The 19,302-nt window shown below is 37.1% G+C and overlaps 1 protein-coding gene across 1 annotated transcript in view; it reads right to left on the reverse strand.

Annotated features, from left to right (window-relative positions):
- LOC150098555 (seizure protein 6 homolog) overlaps positions 1-17,516 on the reverse strand; it is a 68,224-nt gene extending 50,708 nt beyond the window's left edge. Inside the window, exon 1 of the mRNA XM_090405271.1 lies at positions 17,482-17,516. Within this exon, the coding sequence (XP_090261397.1) occupies positions 17,482-17,515 (34 nt within the window). The 5' untranslated portion in view covers position 17,516. The remainder of the gene's footprint in view (positions 1-17,481) is intronic.
- Between the last annotated feature and the right edge of the window lie 1,786 nt (positions 17,517-19,302).

A 19,302-nucleotide genomic window follows, 5' to 3' on the forward strand; every position in this document is an offset into this window, starting at 1 on the left:
CACACACACACACACACACACACACACACACACACACACACACACACACACACGTCCATCTGCTCGTTAGAGGGTGTAGCGTAATTCGTCGCTTTTTAACAGAGGTTTCCAAGCTTCCTTGTCCTACTATACAAGCTCTTTGTACCATTGAAGAAGATGATGAATGTTGGTTCGGATAATGAAGGACTTGCATATAGCGGTCCTGTTTATGGAAGCTCATTTTGTAAGCGTCGGTTCTGAATTATTTTGTGCCAATTCATGTTCCAGTCGATGCTTGGAACTCCTCACTCAGCATGTCGGTCGAAATGGCGTTTTTTGCAATTATCCTTCGTAGCACCCTACAGGTGAGTGTGGTGATTTATTCACTGCTGGTGGCACTTGTAATTGGCTCCCTACTCTCCCATCTGTGTATGATATCACTGATTGTTTACCTGGGATGGCACAACTGATGAACAATTTGAGAACAGATAGGCTCGGAACATGACATACTATCAAGACGCGTGTGTCAAACTCCATCAGTTCCCTTCTCGCAACCATTTCATCCAGACGCAGTTGCACCGACTTGGGAGCATCATATTCCTCCAATTTATACCGGCTACAAACACGTCACTTGTGAGATGGCACGATGCATCTTGCCCATGCAATGTCGGTTGACCTCTTTCCAAGGAGTTCATAAATGCAGAGAAATATGTAAAAACGTTTCAAATGGTTTTACATTGCTTTCTTTTACAAACAAAAAATCGTTTCTTTTAACTGCCACTGACTTTTCAGTCGCTCTGAGGTTATAGAAATAACTTGGGCGAACTAGAGAAATCTTTGTTATTAACTGATTCGATGTCCAATTCGATAGGCAGCTCTTTTTTATTTATATTTGAAAAATATAAATAAATATAAATATAAACACGTTTACACAAAAACAGTACTTACTAATTGTGATAGCACAACGAAATATACCAGATCATTATGCTTGAATTGTCCGTGGGGTTAGCCTAGTGGCTTTTCGCTTCGCAACCATATGCCTGGGGAAGGAGTGTCCTAGGTTCGAGTCTCGTCGCAGACGTGAGGAGCTTAAGGATCTTCCTCAGCCATAGCCAAGTTAGCCGGTCTTGGGAGTGGACAGCAGGGTTTTTTCCGACAGTTTATCCGGGGTTTTTCATCCCACAAGCAGGCAAACCTTCCCCGTGAACACACAGACAGGGATACAGCCAGGAATACTTCGAGGCATAGGGGTGACCATCCTATCCTCGTACTTCGGTTACGAAATCCAAGCATGCTTGAAACGCTGTGGGGTTTCAAGCAATGCTTAGAGATAGATTTATTTACAAGCAATGCTTAGAGATAGAAATATTGCTGGAACCTTTATTAATAATGTAGCCTTCACAGAAAGTCACTGAAGGTTATACGGGTTTAGTTTACTTAATTGTGGAAAACGAACAAATATAAAACTTTAACTGATGAGGACTACAGTACTTAAAAGTAGTGGATATAACAGAGAGAGAGAGAGAGAGAGAGAGAGAGAGATGTAGGAAATATTTTATTTGGGTCAGATCAAGAGAATGTCACTCGAGTGTATTTTTACTTAGAATTAGAACAAGAATTCTAAATAATGTTATTACAACACCGAACAACAATTTAAAACTAAGGTTATTTAAAAGACTGCAAGAGGTTTGGCTCTCATGTGAGCTACCAAATTAAGAATTAGAAATGTTAATGTCATGAATATAATACCTAGGTTTGACATTGAAGACTCCATGGTCAGAGCAATTGAAGTTAATTGGGTGCTAAGTAGAGTATGATGTGCTAATGACTATGACTTTGGTTTTATTAATTTACGAGATTAGTTTGTTAATAATAGGAAATGGTTTGGTGGCAATGGTATCCATTAAAATAATTACGGGTCCACTGAGTTCGCTAACGACATAAAATCCATATTGTTAAAATAATAATAATAATAAAATTCGCAATAAAACCAAACAAAATTCATGACAGTTGATAGGCAGTATAGGCGAGGGTTAGTCGAAGTAATATTAGGAATTTGTTCTCGTTAACTGTAGAGGAACATTGACTTTAATACGCACTTTGATGGTATCGCGTTCTTATATACTGAGGCACAAAACTTAAAACGTAAGTTCATGTGGTTTAAATTATTAACTGAAGGTAGTCATGATTTCTGAGTCTTGGCTTAATGGGGACATTACTGATATCGAAGTGCATAACAGTCAGAAGAGGCCGGAGGGATAAGAGAAGTTGAGACGATATTGCTTATTAGGGAGGAGTTCAGGACAGTGCGATGCTTATTATGGATAGCGTTGTGTAGCTGAGGTTGGGAGTGTGTTACTGTAGTGGAACACGTAATAGGGAAAGTATACTATTGGCAGTTACAGATAAATAATATTGTTGGCAGGTGACAGATGAAAAAAAGCAATGTATTATTAATCGACAATTTTAATAAGGGAAATGCCTACAGGGAGAGTGAAACAGTTCATAGGAATTAGTGCAACCGTATGAAAAACTCCTATGTGATGGTGACGATTTCATCTCGAAAGGGACCTTCGAATCTGACAAAGGGGGGGGAGAATCTGGAGACTCATCACGGGAGATCCAAACCAATCATTTATGCACACAAATCCTATCATACCTCTTCTTGAATCCATTCACCGTCAGGGAACTCACCAGCTAGGGGCCATCTGGAAGCTACAACTTCCATGGATGGCCCCTAGTTCTCTGACTATTTGTCTATTGAAAATTTTCACTTGCATCAATTTTATAAAACCCCTTTAATATCTTTAGTATCTTTCATGTTCCCTCTTTTCCGGCTGTCAACTAGACTTTGTAATCCACAAACCTTCGACCTATCATCGTAGGAATTATTCCACAGGCCTGTCACCTGTCTGCATTTAATAAGTATTTTGTTACTTTTATGTATTCTTTAAATTTATTTTTTTACATAGTCCAGAAATCCTGCTCTAGAGATCGAACATGGATCCATCTTGGTCACTGATCTCTGAATCTTTTCGACAACCTCTTGGTCTCCAAAGAAACCAGGTGACCAAATCTGTGCACAGTAGTCAAGACTACGCCTTACTTCATGTAATATGCACCTGTTCTATTATCTGTAGACTGGTCCCTACTCTTCTTTCCCTCTGTATTTCTTTTCATCCCCCCCCCCCAATGCTATTAGAGTATTCGAGGGCTAGGGATGATTCTTTCCTATTTTTCCACCTCATGCAGTGGGAGTCTACCTTCTCCCTCAGGAACCCGCCCACCCCTACTTAAAAATGGTGAAGACAAATCGTAACTCTCTACCGCATCGGTCGTCGTGCAAGATATTTAGTGAACTTGAGCTTGAAGCACTGAAAGCTCAAACTGTAAAAGTAGACTGTACTGGCCCTGAACTGATCAAGAATATGAACGGAGTAAAACCAGATTCCAACGTGCAGAATGCTGAAAATGTCGAAAATAAAGAACTAGTAATCAAAACTCCCCACAAAAATTATCGAGTAAATGAACAACAACCTGGAACGAGTTAGGATTCCAGTATTGAGGCCTCAACAAAAACTGCAGGAACTTCTACAAGAAGCCAATGAAGCTTGCAATTGTTTTATTGCAAGCCAATAAATCAATTAGACAAACGAATCAACTTATATACTCAATAGCCTACATAGTAACATCCAGTGGTGAGCTATAAGGGGATCGCGGGGGCCCTTTGTTAAATTTTTCTCAAATTTGCGAACCCCTTGTTCTTCTTGTTTGCTTTTTTCTTTTTTCAAAAAAAAATTTTTTTTTAAACATATTAAACGACAAACTCATACGGTAACCTAACAAACATTACTCTATTCGGCAGTGTATACATTATTTGGAATTATTGTTTCAACTTCTCTATAACGAATGTGCCCAAGTTTGAAAATAATATAAGCGCATGCGCTATCTTTACCCTTCTCCCTTCTAGTAGACAATCGTATAGTAAAACCAGTAGCCAATCAAATGTTTTAAAAGATTATAAAAGATTTCATTCTTATTATATTTTGATAGTTAAAAAATGTTTTTCTTATGTAAGATAAATCAACACACTTGATTGTGTGCAAATATTTCATGTTTAGATCATGAAATATTTGTTTAAAAATGACAGCTAAATTTTTTTTTTTTTTTTTTTTTTTCTCGACGATGATAGCTTACCACTGGTAACATCTGAATTAGGCTATACGATTAGTGAATCCAAAAGCAGTAAGGCTCAAAAAGCAAAGTGGAAGCATCGACTGGAGAATAAAATTCTTAAACTCAGAGCACACGTGAGCAATTTGAAAAACCTTAAGGAAAAGAAGCTGAAAAACACGAAAACCCGAAATAACCTCATAAAGAGGTAAGATATTGGAACACGACCTATAAAAGAAGTATTAGAGGAACTGAAACAAAAAAAAATAGTTGCAGTTGGGGGTAAAATAAGAAGATACAGTGCACGCATTGAACAGTACAAGCAAAGTTCGATGTTTTGCGCGAATCAACACCAGTTTTACAAGAAAATTGATTGCTGCAAGAATGATAATCTTAAATAAAATATAAATAATACAGACAAAGAAAATACACTTAAATTTTGGCAAAACCTATGGGACAACCCTAAGAGGCACAATAATAAGGCAAAGTGGATTGAACAAATTACGAACGAATCTCAAGAACGAAAAATGGACCAACTGAAAATAACATCCCGGGAAGGATGCATTACATGACTACTGATTGAAATATCTGACAGGCTTACACGAAAGACTTGCTAACCAATTTAACGATGTTTTAGAAGGACAAAGCAAAGAAGAGTGGCTCGCTGAAGATGTTTTGGATCATAAAGGATAAGGAAAATTCCAAAGCCAGAAAACCTCTGACCAACAACCTGCCTATCAACAACTTTTAAGCTACTCACAGGCATACTAGCTGACAGAATATGCAGCTATCTTAAAGAAAGTTCTCTTTTCCCAATTTAACAAAATGGTAGCAGCAAAAATTCGAGAGGCACAAAAGACCAATTGCTGATTGATAAAACGATTCTTAAAAATTGCAAACGTAGAAAAACTAGCCTTCATATGGCTTGGATAGATTATAAAAAAGCATTTGATTCAGTGCTTCATAACTGGATTTTAAAATGAATGCACAAAACTATTCGGTATTAGTGAAAATGTACAAAATGTTTCCAAACCAGCATGAAAAATTGGAAAACAGCGCTGGTTCTGAATAGAGAAGAAATTGGAGAGGTAAACATAAAGAGGGGGTATCTTTCAAGGAGACTCATTATCTATTATCTCCTTTATTGTTTATCTTGTCGATGATTCCCTTAACTAGAATTTTAAATAAAACTGCTCATGGTTACCAATCTGCGCAAAAAAAAAGTGCAAAGATATTCACCTTTTATGCGTGGACGATCTGAAGGTGTACGCAAAATCAGAGAATGAACTTGGATCATTGCTTAATACTGTGTGCATATTCAGTCAAGATATATCAATGGATTTTGGCTTCGACAAATGTGCAATTGCTGGAATAACAGGAGGAAAGTTTGAAGATCTGAACGAAATCGAGCTGCTCAATGGCGAAAAAAATCAAAGCAATAAAACTCGAAGATGGCTACAAATATTTGGGAATTTTAGAAGCATTAGAAATTCTACACAAAAAGATCAAAGAAAAAAACTGGAGCAGAATACATAAGGCAAACTAAGAAAACTCCTTAAGTCAATGCTTAACGCTGGAAATTTGATAAACGCAATTAATACCTGGGCCATACCTGTTCTGAAATATTTAGCAGGCATTGTTGAATGGATCCAACTAAAGTTGGATAATTTAGACCAAAAAACTCGAAAATTAATGATAGTGAACCATGCCCTCAATCCTCGCAGTGACATTACAACGTATTACATTCCAAGCTTTTGTTAGTCTGGATTTTGAAATCCCAGAGTATTTTAGCTTTTCATTCTCAATCACTTTTTGGCCAACTTTATGCTTCTAATAGACACTAGATACTTTAAACCGGTACTTTATACATAAATGACAGTGAATTATCTTAGCCACATTATCGTGCCCTTTTACGGTACTCAATTTGCGCGATTTTGTCGCACCCACTTATAATATAGTCTACCGTTTCTTCCTTTTCTTTGCACAATCTGCATTTACTGTCTTTCTTTTTGAATTTTTTGTATTTTTACTTTCGTAATGTTGGTTTTAATGGCCTGTTCTTGTGCTGCAAAAAACCAACTCTTAGTGCTTTATTTCTCAACCATTGCAAAGTCAAGTTGCTGTCAGCGTTGTCCTCTATGTTGTGAAGGTATTTTCCATCCAATGCCTTATTTTTCAATCTTTCAGTTCTCACTTTTACTTGTTTGGTCTGGTACTCCAATTTTGTCTCCATCGGTTTAATTAAACCCTCTTTCCGTTGGTAGACCTTACGTTGTTTGCTGCAGATAATCATTCAAATTCTTCAATAACTTGCTTTACTTGTAATAATCCTCTACCTCCTTTTTTGCGTGATAGATAGTGCCTATATCACAGTAGTTGAAAAAGGTGAAAACGAGGGTGTTCAGTTTATAGAAATATCAGTATAACTGAATTGCCGAAAAAGAAACAGAAAAAATTACAAAGTATCAGGAGTTGCAAATCGAAGTCGAAAGAATCTGTCAAAAGAAAACGAAAGTTGTCCTCATAATAATAGGTGCTTTAGAACGCCATTTCCAAAACACTGAAAAAATATCTAGAATCTAGAAGTACTCGAATTGGTGGAATATAACCAGCCTTTTACTTATTCAAAGAATTTATATATGAAATTCATTAAAACTATAACTGATATTAAATACTAAAAGGTGTTTTAATATTTTTTTTATTTTTTTTCGTATTTTTAACAATTTAAAGATTTTTATTCAAATTTAAGTTTAACTATTAGTTTTACGAAAATAAAATAAGCAAAATAATGTTTCTGGATAAATCGTATAAAAACAAAATGAACTTTATAGCGAATACGATTTTTTTAATGAGGAGTACTTACTATGATTTTCGAAATTACACATTATGCAGTTGCGGACGTTGTGACGATAATTTAATTATTCGAATCCAAGGATTTCAATTATTAATCAGCTTTCTTTCAGAGGTTTCATTTAAACGTGTGGAATGTTACAGAGTTAACAATTAGCAAGAAAATTAATCGTGCAGTCTACAACTTTTTTTTTTTTTTTACTACATCGGGTAAGAACAAATTATAGCCAGGTATAAAGGCAGTATTTTAAAGTTTGTCTGTGATTGCAAACTAAGCAAGGCACTCTAGATTGAAATAAGTAACTTGGAATATTCAACCCTAGTTTAGAATGAAACATCATAGCACGCATATTGCTTTATAGGATGGATTAAAATATCTATAAAAGAGATTCTACATACGTATATTATCATGTGACATATGAAAACGAATTTACAGACTTCGTTAAAATATTATAACAAAATAATATTTTTGCTAAAAAAAAAAAAAAACAGGAACGGAAATCAATACAATATAATTAAAAAATGTTCCGAAGGGACATACAGAAATCTCAGCACTGATTCAGCACACGAATCGAAGACATAATCACTCAAAGACTATACTGGTGAAAAGAACATCACGAGATTGATCTACAAAGCATTTAGAAGTGGTATTATTCCAATACTTATTTTAGTATGTAAATGATGCTGGCTGAGAACAGATTTGGGGCTTCTGACCCAATATTAATCCTTAACTTGGTGACCTCCTTTATTACGATTCTAGGATACAAGAATAAAGGAGGAACGATTGGCAATCTGGGATTTAACCGAACAAATTTCGTTACTGTATTTCCATAAACCACACACAAACATGATGTTACAAATGAAATAAACAAGGTGACATATGGATATAGATGGATACAATTAGAAGTATCCATGGAAAAAGGATAACAGCAAACAAAAATTTTGATTAGAATAAAACTGAATATCATATTATAAAGAAAACGGTGTAAGAAAGTTTTAAAAGAATCAAAGTCGCGTAATTTTTGGAGATAAACTATAGACTCAAATATACAATTATTATAAGTGAAAAAACTAAAGATTATACAAAATCTTTAAGATTTTATGACAAATGAGGAAGAAATTATTGATTAATTCTGAGAGTTACGTATATGGTGAAATTTTCTGCGAGAATTCAAACATCAGAATTTCATAGTGAAGCCAAAAAGTTAAATAAGCAGTTCTACAAAAGAAGAAATAATGTCGAAACACCTGTAAAATAATAATCCAGCAAGTCGGCAGTGTATTTTATGTGTGTTGGCAACACTATGAAGGATATTTGGACTGCTGTGGAATATTCTGGAGTGGTAGGATCACATCCAAGTTGTCGTCAGCTAAAAACTGTGCATATATATAGTACAGTTATGAGCCGAGGAAGTATTGGAATGAAGTAACCGGTTCTACGTATGTGACTTTTCTGGTCTCCCTCAGCGTGCAGTTTTCTTAAAACTTTTAAAGACACCTAAATAATACACTATCTTGTTGAAAATTTAATAAAATTAAATAAATAATTCTTTAATAAAAGAATTAAAAAAAAGAGGGAACTATTTCAAAATAGGCAAACTCTACACAAAGCAAACAATATTCTGACTGTTTAAGACATTGCAATAATAATCCAGGCGTAACCAGTCGCTCTGCAAATTCAAATGATATTCAGTTGGTAATGGAGCATGTCGACCTAGACAGTTCATATTTGAAGGAGTGACGAGGGATCTAAATTAGGCCAAACAGATGCAGTAGACTAAGCAATGAGACCACAAATAGTCGATGATAAAAAAAAAGAAATATTTGAGAATGAAAAAAAAATTTTTTTTTTCCCAATAAAAAAGCAGACAAGATTTTATCTTAATGTGAAAGAAATATTATTTTCACAAAAAAAAAGAATATTTATCTTGTGAGAAAGGTAAAATCCATCATTTGTCAACAAACAGTATTACCTAGCTAGCATAAATCTATAGTTTTATTTTTGTTATATATAAATAATGGTATTCCTTCTTTTTTTTTTTTTTTTTTTTTTTTCTCTGATGGCAGACGACTTTTAGAATCTCACCCGCCATCTTGTTTAAAGAGTTTTAAGCTCATGTTTCAGTGTCCATTCCTATATCTCATTGCATTCACGAATTTCCACTAATATTTACTTTTTTTTTTTTTTCTGTTAGAAAAAAAAATCGGTTTTTTATAGTATTCGATGTTAGAATGTTTATAAATGAAGACGGCTTTCTAACACATTATTTATTTAAGATTTTATTACTTGCAGATTAATAAAGCGAATATAAATATTTTTTTTTATCTTATATGGATTGGATCTTAAAATTTACATAAAAATACAAATATAATATTTTGTGTACTATAATATAATATTAAAATTAAAAATGTTTCTACATTTTTTTTCAAATTTTAGAAATCAATTAAAATATTATATCATAAACCATTATTATTTTCTTATCAATTATTATATAAGATTAATTCGATCTTGATTCCAGAGAGACGGTGATTGATTCATTCAATTCAATACCCTTGGAGGGTAATGGATCGCAATGCTGTAGCTAATGAAGTTCTAACTGAGGCTCGGCTATTGCTGTTACCCTCCTGCCATGATGAGAGCTTTAATTGCTCAATAACACCTTATCTCTACACAGTCCTCTACAGGGGGAATAGGAAAAGCATTCTTGCTCCGCCCCTTTAAGCCAGTCCTTATATAAGGACTATAAGGATTCCAGAGAGCCTCTCAGTTTTGGATTGTCCGCAGGTCTTAAATGAGTTGATAATATTGTTTGAGTTTCTTTTAGAAATCTTTTTGTGGAGTTTGATGAAGGGTTTGACTTACTGAAGTCTTGAAGCATGTTTGCCAATGAGGCTGTGATGACTGTTGTCATGTTTGGAAGAATTTGGTCCTGCTGGATATCTTTGGATGAGCGGGCTACTGCGGCGTATGTCCTGCTTCGACGGTGGCTTTCCAGACTGTTGGTATTTTCCATTTGTGAGAGCTGGTATTTTGTTGTCTTTTGTTGGGTGTCAGGCAACTAGGGAGCCGTCAACTCTGGTGCCTGTGGACAGGGTTGAGAGATCTGTTTCCTTTTGTTGTCTGTTTTATTTTTAGGGTAGTGACTGCAGCCTCTGTAGTTTGCCGGGTGGGGTCCCCGCAGTTCACTCATTTGGCTGGTGAGGCCCTGGGTTTTGAGCAGGTTGCTGTGGGGTGGTTTTGCCCACATTTGAGGCATTTGTAGTCTGCTCCGCAGAGTTTCTGTGCGTGTCCGTACTTCTGACATCTGTAGCACTGGCCTGACGAGGCTCTTTTTCTTAGTGGTTCTGTTGTGATTTTCAGACCACAGATCGTTGTTAAGTTTTATATGTTCTTGTGTGTGTTGGGTTCTTGTGAATGCTACTGGCTGACAAGAGTCCAATGCCCCTAGTATCTCAACGAGTACTAGGGGCATTAGACTCTTGTCAGCCAGTAGTATTCTGCTAACCTGGACAGGTGGGAGATCGTGGAGGCAGAGGTCTTCAGTAATTTCATCTGTGCAGATGTTTTCTGTTACTCCCCTGAGTACAACTTTTAATTTTTTCTCCGACTTCAGTGAATAAGTATGATGTTTAATATTTGACTCGTCCATGGTTTTTGTGAGGTGCCAGTAGTCGCCTACTGCGGAAGGCTGGATTTTAACTCTGTCGTCTACGTTTTTTGCCCGTGAATAGGCAATTTGGTGGTTTTGCATAATAGGCCTAAGGGCCGTCCAACGTTCTTTTTCCCGTAGGAACTTTTTCGTTGTTGGGTGTGGGAAGGTCAGTGTTGGGGTATCTTCTTCCATCCCCTCGTTTATCTGAGTCTCCGCTGTATTACGTTTTTTCCGAGCATGGGTTTCTGTATCATGTTTTGGAGTAGGAGCAGAGATTATCAAATTCATCTTCCCTTCTTCTCCTGATGTTGAGTTGTCCCCTTCTGTGGAGTCATCTGTCGCTGAATATAGGTTTAGAAACCCTGGCCACTCTATCTCAAATTTTTTCAACAGTTTTTTGAGGAGGTCGAGCGCCAGCTTCTTATCAAACGATTGGATAAAGTCGTCGGGACTTAAACTGCTCATGTTTAAAATATTCAAATATATGCTTACCTGAGCTAGATCTCAAGGACTTCCGTATAGCGTATAAGCACAAAATATAACACACTAAAGGATTATCGCGAGGCAGCAATCACTAATTAACAACACAACCATCAGCTACTTGTTTACTTTCGCTTTCCGCTTATATCAAAAATCTGAATCAACACTCCATATTATTCATAACAACTATCAAAATCACTGATCATATATATAAACACTTGGCAACCGCCATCACTCCACTCTCCTTCTCTAAAACTCTAAAGTCCAGTGGTTCATAAGGAATGCCCAGATCCACCGGGACATAGATATCCCTTACATCTCTTCACTACTACGCTCCCTAGCAGAGAAATTCTTTATGAAGACATCTACGCATCCAAACCAACTAATACAGCAAGCCGGAAATTATGACGGTAATTACCACTGGAAACATAAAAGACCGAAAGCCATCCTAACACTCAACGACGTATAACCACTTCTGCCCACTCAGGGCGAACTAAAATAGCTTACAAATCTCTCCCATCACTGCTCCCGAAACAGACAACAGGGAATATGAAAAGCGTCAAGCTTCACCCTCTGCGCCATATATGTCCTGCGTCCTGCGATTCCAGAGAGGAAGGCGCGAAGATTTTGATGAGAACTGACGTGTTACTTTAGACTGAGCCTGATTACATTGTATACGAGGTTTCTCAGTAATCTCACATTGCACTGGTGCTAACACAGTGTGATTCCTGTCTCCCCCTCTGCACGAAATGTGCAAGAGGTCAAATGGCCGGCAGACCCCCACCCGCAATGAGGACCAGTGGTGGTATTAAGGTTTTATAGGGAGGTAGGTTTCTAACTGTGACCAAGTGAGATATTGATACTCCTTTTCCCAAATTAGTAGGTTCTAAGAAGACTTTGCTAGTAGACCAACTCAGTCAATAGGACATTTGCTGGCAGGCTTAAAGCCCTGCGGGATTATACATTGCTAGTAGTCCGTCTAGGTCTACAGGATACTTTGCTGGCAGGCCCCCGGCCCTGCGGGATTATTATACTGCTTTTAACCCATATCTGCTGGCAGGAAATCGCCATTTTGAGATGGACACCATCAAAGATCACATCTAGATCTTTAACAAGGAGCAGTCTCTAGAGGTACTCAAACTAATAATAAGCAAGTTAGAATCTGACTGCCCAGGATTCATAAAAGAATATATTCACTCTAATAATCAGGATGGAGAGGAGGAGGAGAATGAGATCTCACAAGAGGATCTCATTGCTGCTCTGTCACCAAAATCCCCCTGTCAAAACATCTCTCAAGGGGGAGCACTCTAACAAAAGAAGAAGAACCGTATAAGACCAGATGGATGAAGACGCACCAACATTAGAAGTCCCAAGGAACACCGAAAAGGTTCCACCAGTAATACTAAGGGACAAGGACAAATGGACCACTGTCACAACAGCCCTTAAGGAACACAAAATTGCATATTCCTGGGCTAAAAATCGAGATGAAGGAGTCAAAATCCAACCAGCCTCAGTCACTGACTACAGACAGCTGACAAGATTAATGGATAACAAGAGTCTTCCATATCATACTTTTGCTTTACCCAGTGAGAAAAATCTCAAGGTTGTGCTTCGCGGAGTGACCGAGGGTGTCACCTGTGAAGAAGTCACCGCTGATCTTATGAGTCGGAACCTAACACCTGTGAAAGTGAGCAGGATGCTCAGGGCAGATAAACGGCCAATGCCACTGATACTCGTAGAAATTGATAAGACACAGAAAGAGATTTATGAATTAACAACGATATGTGGCCTCAGAATTTCTACTGAACCATTAAGAAAGAAGTCGACAGCTGGGCACTGCCATAGGTGTCAAAGGTTTGGCCATGCCCAAAAACTTTGCAAGGCAAATTACAGGTGTTTAAAATGTGGCGAGGGCCACCAGACCGTCATATGTACAAAACCAAAATCCACTCCAGCTAAATGCACCAATTGTGGAGGACCTCACCCCGCAAACTACAAGGGATGCATTACACACCCAAATAACCGAGGGTTACGAAAAACTACCCTTCCAACACAATTCAACGATGCTCAAGACAGCCGTGCTACTCACACTCCAGTCCACACTATCTCTAGCCCAACAACTCAAGAAAGGAAACAAATGCCTAAAACATATGCAGAGGCAGCACGAACAAAGGCTACTCCATCTCATGACCATATAGGCTCAAATCTAACATCAGTACTAACTGTCTCACTAGCTACCATGTTACAAGAATTCAGTATGACGAATCCTTCGCCATCCTCCACAAAAAGAATCCTACAAGGTACCCACTCAATTCTGACAGCCCTCAATAATGAATAAAAGAAAATTCCATCCCAACTCTCTCTTGATCACCTCATGGAATGCCAACGGACTCAAAAACAAAATTCTAGAACTACAAGAATTCACTTACAGATACACTCCTGATATAATTCTAGTAAACGAAACACATCTCAGACCAGCTAATAACCCCAAATTACGGAACTATACTATGTACAAAACAGATAGAATAACCGAGAGCGGAGGAGGAACAGCTATATACATTAAAAACTACTTAAGCCACAATGTTCTGACCAATCCCCAAACCAAGAACCTAGAGACAACAGGCTTTGAAGTTAATACCAACAATGCCGGCAATATCAAAATCTATGCTGTATATAATCCACCCAGCATTCCATTGCTGGTATCTCACTTGGACTCCATTTTCGACTTCATTGACTCCATCATCATGGCTGGTGACTTTAATGCCAAACATACAGCCTGGCATAGCTCCACAATCAACGACAAAGGTCGAATTCTAAATCATTACTCAACGCAAAATTCTATTGTGGTAACCGGACCCACAGAGCCCACCCATCACAGATCAACTGGAAGTTCAGATGTACTTGACATAGTTGTCCTCAAAAACATCAGATATCAATATCAGCTGGAAACAATAAATGAACTTTCATCAGATCACAACCCTATTCTGCTTCAACTTGGTACACAAAAATAATTCTCCCCTCCCCCACTCTTTCATATCTTGGGACAAACTCTCCAGAATCCTACCTGATCACATTGGCCCAGTCCCTACTATTCACACTAAAGAGGAGATAGAAATGGCTGCAAACAACTTTACCAGTCAAATTAAAAATGTAATAAAGTCAATTACCCAAACTACAGTCTTTCACCCCAGTGGACGGATCCCCGAGGAAATTATGGATTTAATTAGACTGAAAAACAAAACCAGAAAGAGGTATCATAACACAAGAGATAACCCTCAAGATAAAGCAAATTTGAATAAATTAAACAGACAAGTACGTGAAGCCCTCCATAAACATCGAAACCAAGAATGGGAATCTAAGCTAACAAAATTAAACCCTGAAGACAACTCCATATGGAAATTTCTGAGAACCTTCTGCACCAAACGACAACTTTTACCCCAATTCAAACCTCGAAAGGAATAGCTCACACTGATAAAGAAAAGGCAGAGGCTCTGGCCGACAGCTTGGAAAGTCAATGCAACCCCTGATATGAAAATTTGAACACCAATCTCATCTACAAGATTCACCACTGAGTTAGACAGGCCATAACACAACAAAAAGATGACCTAGAACCTCTCACACCTACTTGTCCAACAGAAGTTATAAACATTATAACCCACCTGAACAACAATAAAGCTCCAGGCTCAGATGGAATTACAAACAAAATAATTAAACTACTCTCCAGAAAAGCCATTGTACATCTAGTCAACATAATTAATGCCATTCTCAGACTACAGTATTTCCCTTTAACATGGAAAATGGCAGATGTCGCACCAATCAAAAAGATGGGGAAAAACGCTCAACTCCCTGAAAACTACACACCTATCAGTCATCTGTCTAACCTTGGAAAGATTGCAGAAAAAGTAGTCCTTACTAGGCTTCAATCACAAACGGACCAACTACATATAATCCCAAATGAGCAATTTGGATTCAGAAAAAACCACTCCACCGTTCAGCAGATCCACAGGCTGATCGAATACATCTCTGGAGGCTTTAACCGGAACCTTCATACAGCTGCAGTCTTTTTAGATGCTGCAAAGGCTTTTGAAAGGTGTGGCATCAAGGTCTTTTCTACAAGCTCATCACATTCAATATGGCTACTAATCTAGTTAAAATAATTCACTCTTACCTCAGAGACAGATACATGCAAGTCAAAATAAATGAAACTGTATCAACCAGACGCAAGGTTCTGGCGGGAGTGCCGCAGGGTTCACTATTGGCCCCCTTGCTGTTTTCTATCTATATTGCTGATGTCCCTCAAAACCTAAGTTCAACATCACTGCATTATATGCTGATGACACTGCATTATTAGTAAGATCTCTCACCCCCAAACTAGCTATTAAGAGACTCCAAAGCACATTCGCAAGCTGGAAAGATGGTTTATGGACTGGAGAATTCAAACCAATCCACAGAAGAGCTCAGCCATACTGTTCACCAGAAAAAAGCCTCAAATCAAGGAAGATATACATTTACTAGGTGTTAAAGTCCCATGGCAGAATACAGTCAAATACCTTGGAGTAATTCTGGATAAAAAACTACAATTCACCAACCATATAGAACACATAAGCTCAAAGACATCCAAAGCAATAGCGCAGCTCTACCCCATGATCAACAGAAAAAGCAAATTCGATAGTCAAAACAAACTGCTCATATACAAGATGGTAATACGCCCAGTCATAACTTATGCATCTCCTGCGTGGAGTCATACTTCGAAAACAAATATTCAGAAGCTGCAGAGAATACAAAACAAATGTCTGAGAATGAGTTTGGATGCTCCGTGGTTTATCAGAAACTCCCAAATTCACAGAGACGTCAGCATTCCCTACATCACATCTCTTCTTCATGATCTAGCTGAAAAGTTCTTAAATAGGACAATTAATCATCCGAACCCACTGATCAAGCAAGCTTCAGACTATAATGAAGCAGATTTCTGCAAATACAAGAGACCCGAGTCAATTCTATGCTCATCTGAACACAGTTAATCTCACTGCCCTTTCAGGGTGGGCTTCAAGCTCAATAATTCTCCACCCAAAGAACTTTCCTTTTCAGATGGAGGGGAATATGAAAAGCATTTGTGCTTCACCCATCAAGTCAGTACCTTTATGCGTTATGCGATTCCAGATATGAGATGACAGGATTTAGCGACCCTTGGAGGGTAATGGATGGCAATACTATAGCCAATGAAGTTCTAACTGAGGCTCGGCTATTGCTGTTACTCTCCTGCCATGATCAGAGCTTTAATAGCTCAATAACACCTTATCCCTATACTGTCTTCTACAGATAACCGGGAAGATGAAAGCATTCTTGCTTTACCCCTTTAAGCCAGTCCTTATAAGGATTCCAGAGAGTAATGGACTGTATCTAATGAAGTTTTGACTGAGGCTCTGCTATTGCTGTTACTCCGCCAAGACCAGAGCTTATAGCTCAACAACACCCCATCCGTACATTTCCTTCTACAAATAAATAGAAATATGAAAATCATTCTTGCTTTACACATCTAGCAAAAAAAAAAAAAGCAGTGTGCATGAAAAAATATTCATAATTTGTTTTTCAAGTTGTACATCATTTATACATCATTTATTTATTTTTTTTTTTTTCAAAATTCGATTAAGCAGAGTTAAAATAGAAATATACAAAATAAAGGATTTTGTCTCATACAAAGATCTGCAAGAAGCAAAATCCTTGCAGATCTTTGAAAATAAAATTCTTAGAAAAGTCTTTGGACCTGTAAGAGATAACACCACAGAAGAATGAGGAGAAGAAGGGACATAATCAAGAACTATAGTAACTCTATAGATCTCCTCCTGTAGGTTGAGGAGATTGATATCCAGATCTCCTCAACCTAGAGGAAGGATAATATCCAAACAGACTTTGCGGAGATGAGAATCCTGAACAGCACTGAAAGAACCAACACATAAAAGAGTAAAAGAAAATGGTACTTGCAGCAAAGAATCTTAGAGAAAGATCGTTTGTTTTTCATGATGTACATAGAAGATTAATCTGTTTTGTACTCATGTATATTATAATTTATTTTACGATATATACAGGGGAATCATCTATTTTATAATATTGTATATATGTGAATGTTTTATAATGTATAGAAGAGATTAATTTGTTTTTTTTTTGAAACTGTTATAAAGAGATATATTTTAATGAATTACCGGTATTTTAACAGCATAATATTACAATAAGATTAATTGTAAAAATTATCATTTAGTATCATCAATTAACATAAATCTTATTAAACTATCCCTATCATTACAAAGTTTCTAGGTTTTTTAAAAGGCCAACCAGTACACGAACTTACCTTCAGTGACCAACATTAAAAGGAAGAACCACATATTCCAGTCTGCACCCAAAGCACACCGTCACTATGAGTAATCCAGTAATTGCAACGTCTTAACACACCACCGTGAATACAAACACTTCCCTCTGACAGACCATCGTGAACTTCCATTACGGCTATGTGACGTCACATAACTCTTGAGCCAATTACAGGGCTGGGCAGGCATGACAAGTTTCTCGACCAGCGGCGCTCATGACCCGTAAAAGAAGCCCAGATTACACAGGTCACAGGTAGTGGCGATGTATTCAAAGAGGCGGACCTTAGGCGTGAAATATAGTGGTGCACCTGTTAGGGCAGTAATTAAATGCCTATTTCGGGGTTATATTTAGGGGGAGGTGAAAAGGTAAGGAGTGGGAAGAACGAAGTTCAAAAGATCTACGTAACAGTGAGCTTTTTATAAGTGTCTCAATGTATCACCTGTGAATAAGTACACCAATTTACATACTTGAATAAACAATGTAAGTCAAGAATAGGATGTTACCTTTGGAATACACTATTAAACAGAAAATGTGAAATAAGTTAATAATGATGAAGATTAAAATAGGTAACTAATAGTATGTTTTCGGAAAACACATTTTATACTTAATTATCTTCATACCAAACAATGCTGCTTTTACAGTGCGTTAGTTGTTAGCTTCACCAGTAAGTACCCGATAATAGAGAGGAAGAGAAAATAAATCTGACCTCAGTGTTCACGGAACTAACGACATGAGGGTTAAACAAATCTGTTCTTCCTTCTACTAATAAAAAGTCAGTCATTTAAACCTCTTTTCTCAATTAATAATAATTTATACATAATAAATAATAAAATATTATATATATATTTATTATATATAATATTATGTACTATATATAATATTTATTATATACAATATTATGTATTATATATAATAAATAATAATATATAAAATAATTTTTGTGCATGTATTTTATCGTCAATAAACATATTCCCAATGCTAAGAGAAAGCAGACGAACAATAGAGTTTCAATGAAATGCTGTACTGCGCACAAATGATAATTGAGAGCAACAATGCGCATGTCATGTAATTTTAAAACGAAAAATGGAAAAAAAGGGGAAAAAAATGCTTAATATTCATTGCAGATTTTTACTGTTATTGCAATTTTTCTATCAATTTTATTTCTCTTCTTTTTTATCATTATATATCTTTAACATTTACGTTGCATCGTCTGAATAATGTAAAAATAAACGACAACTAATTTGCAAGTCTGTTTTTATTTATTTATTTATTATTATTATTATTAAAAACTCGTTCAGGAATTAGTTTTATCATAATCAATCACCATTTGTTTAATTGACTAGAATCCTATATTGTAGCCAATATTATGGATATCTCAATAAGGTTTTGTCCGCGCGGTTAGCCTAGTGGCTGTGCGCTTCGCAACCATATGAGTGGGGAAGGAGTGTCCCAAGTTCGATTCCCGTCGAACACGTGAGGAATTTGAGAATCTTCCTCGGCCATAGCCAAGGAAGTTAACCGGTCTTGGTCGTCGACAGTAGGGTCTTTTCCGCCAGTTTATCTGGCGTTTTTCATCCCGCGAGCAGGCAAACCGACCCCGTGAACACACGCGGATCTACAGCCATAAATACTTACCCCCCATGAGGGGCTGAACTCGCCCCAATAGGGACTGGGGAGAAAAAAGGGAGGAAACTCCATATAAATAAATAAGAGGCAGGCATAAGTTACTTCATATGTATATTTGGGCCAATTGTTATCCTTTGAAGATTGCCAAAGAAAAGAGACTGAACGAAGAATTCACCTT

The sequence above is a fragment of the Typopeltis vanoorti genome, chromosome 15 (assembly GCF_054136105.1).
Source record: "Typopeltis vanoorti isolate ZY-2024b chromosome 15, IOZ_Tvanoo_1.0, whole genome shotgun sequence".
Taxonomy (NCBI): Eukaryota; Metazoa; Arthropoda; class Arachnida; order Uropygi; family Thelyphonidae; genus Typopeltis; species Typopeltis vanoorti.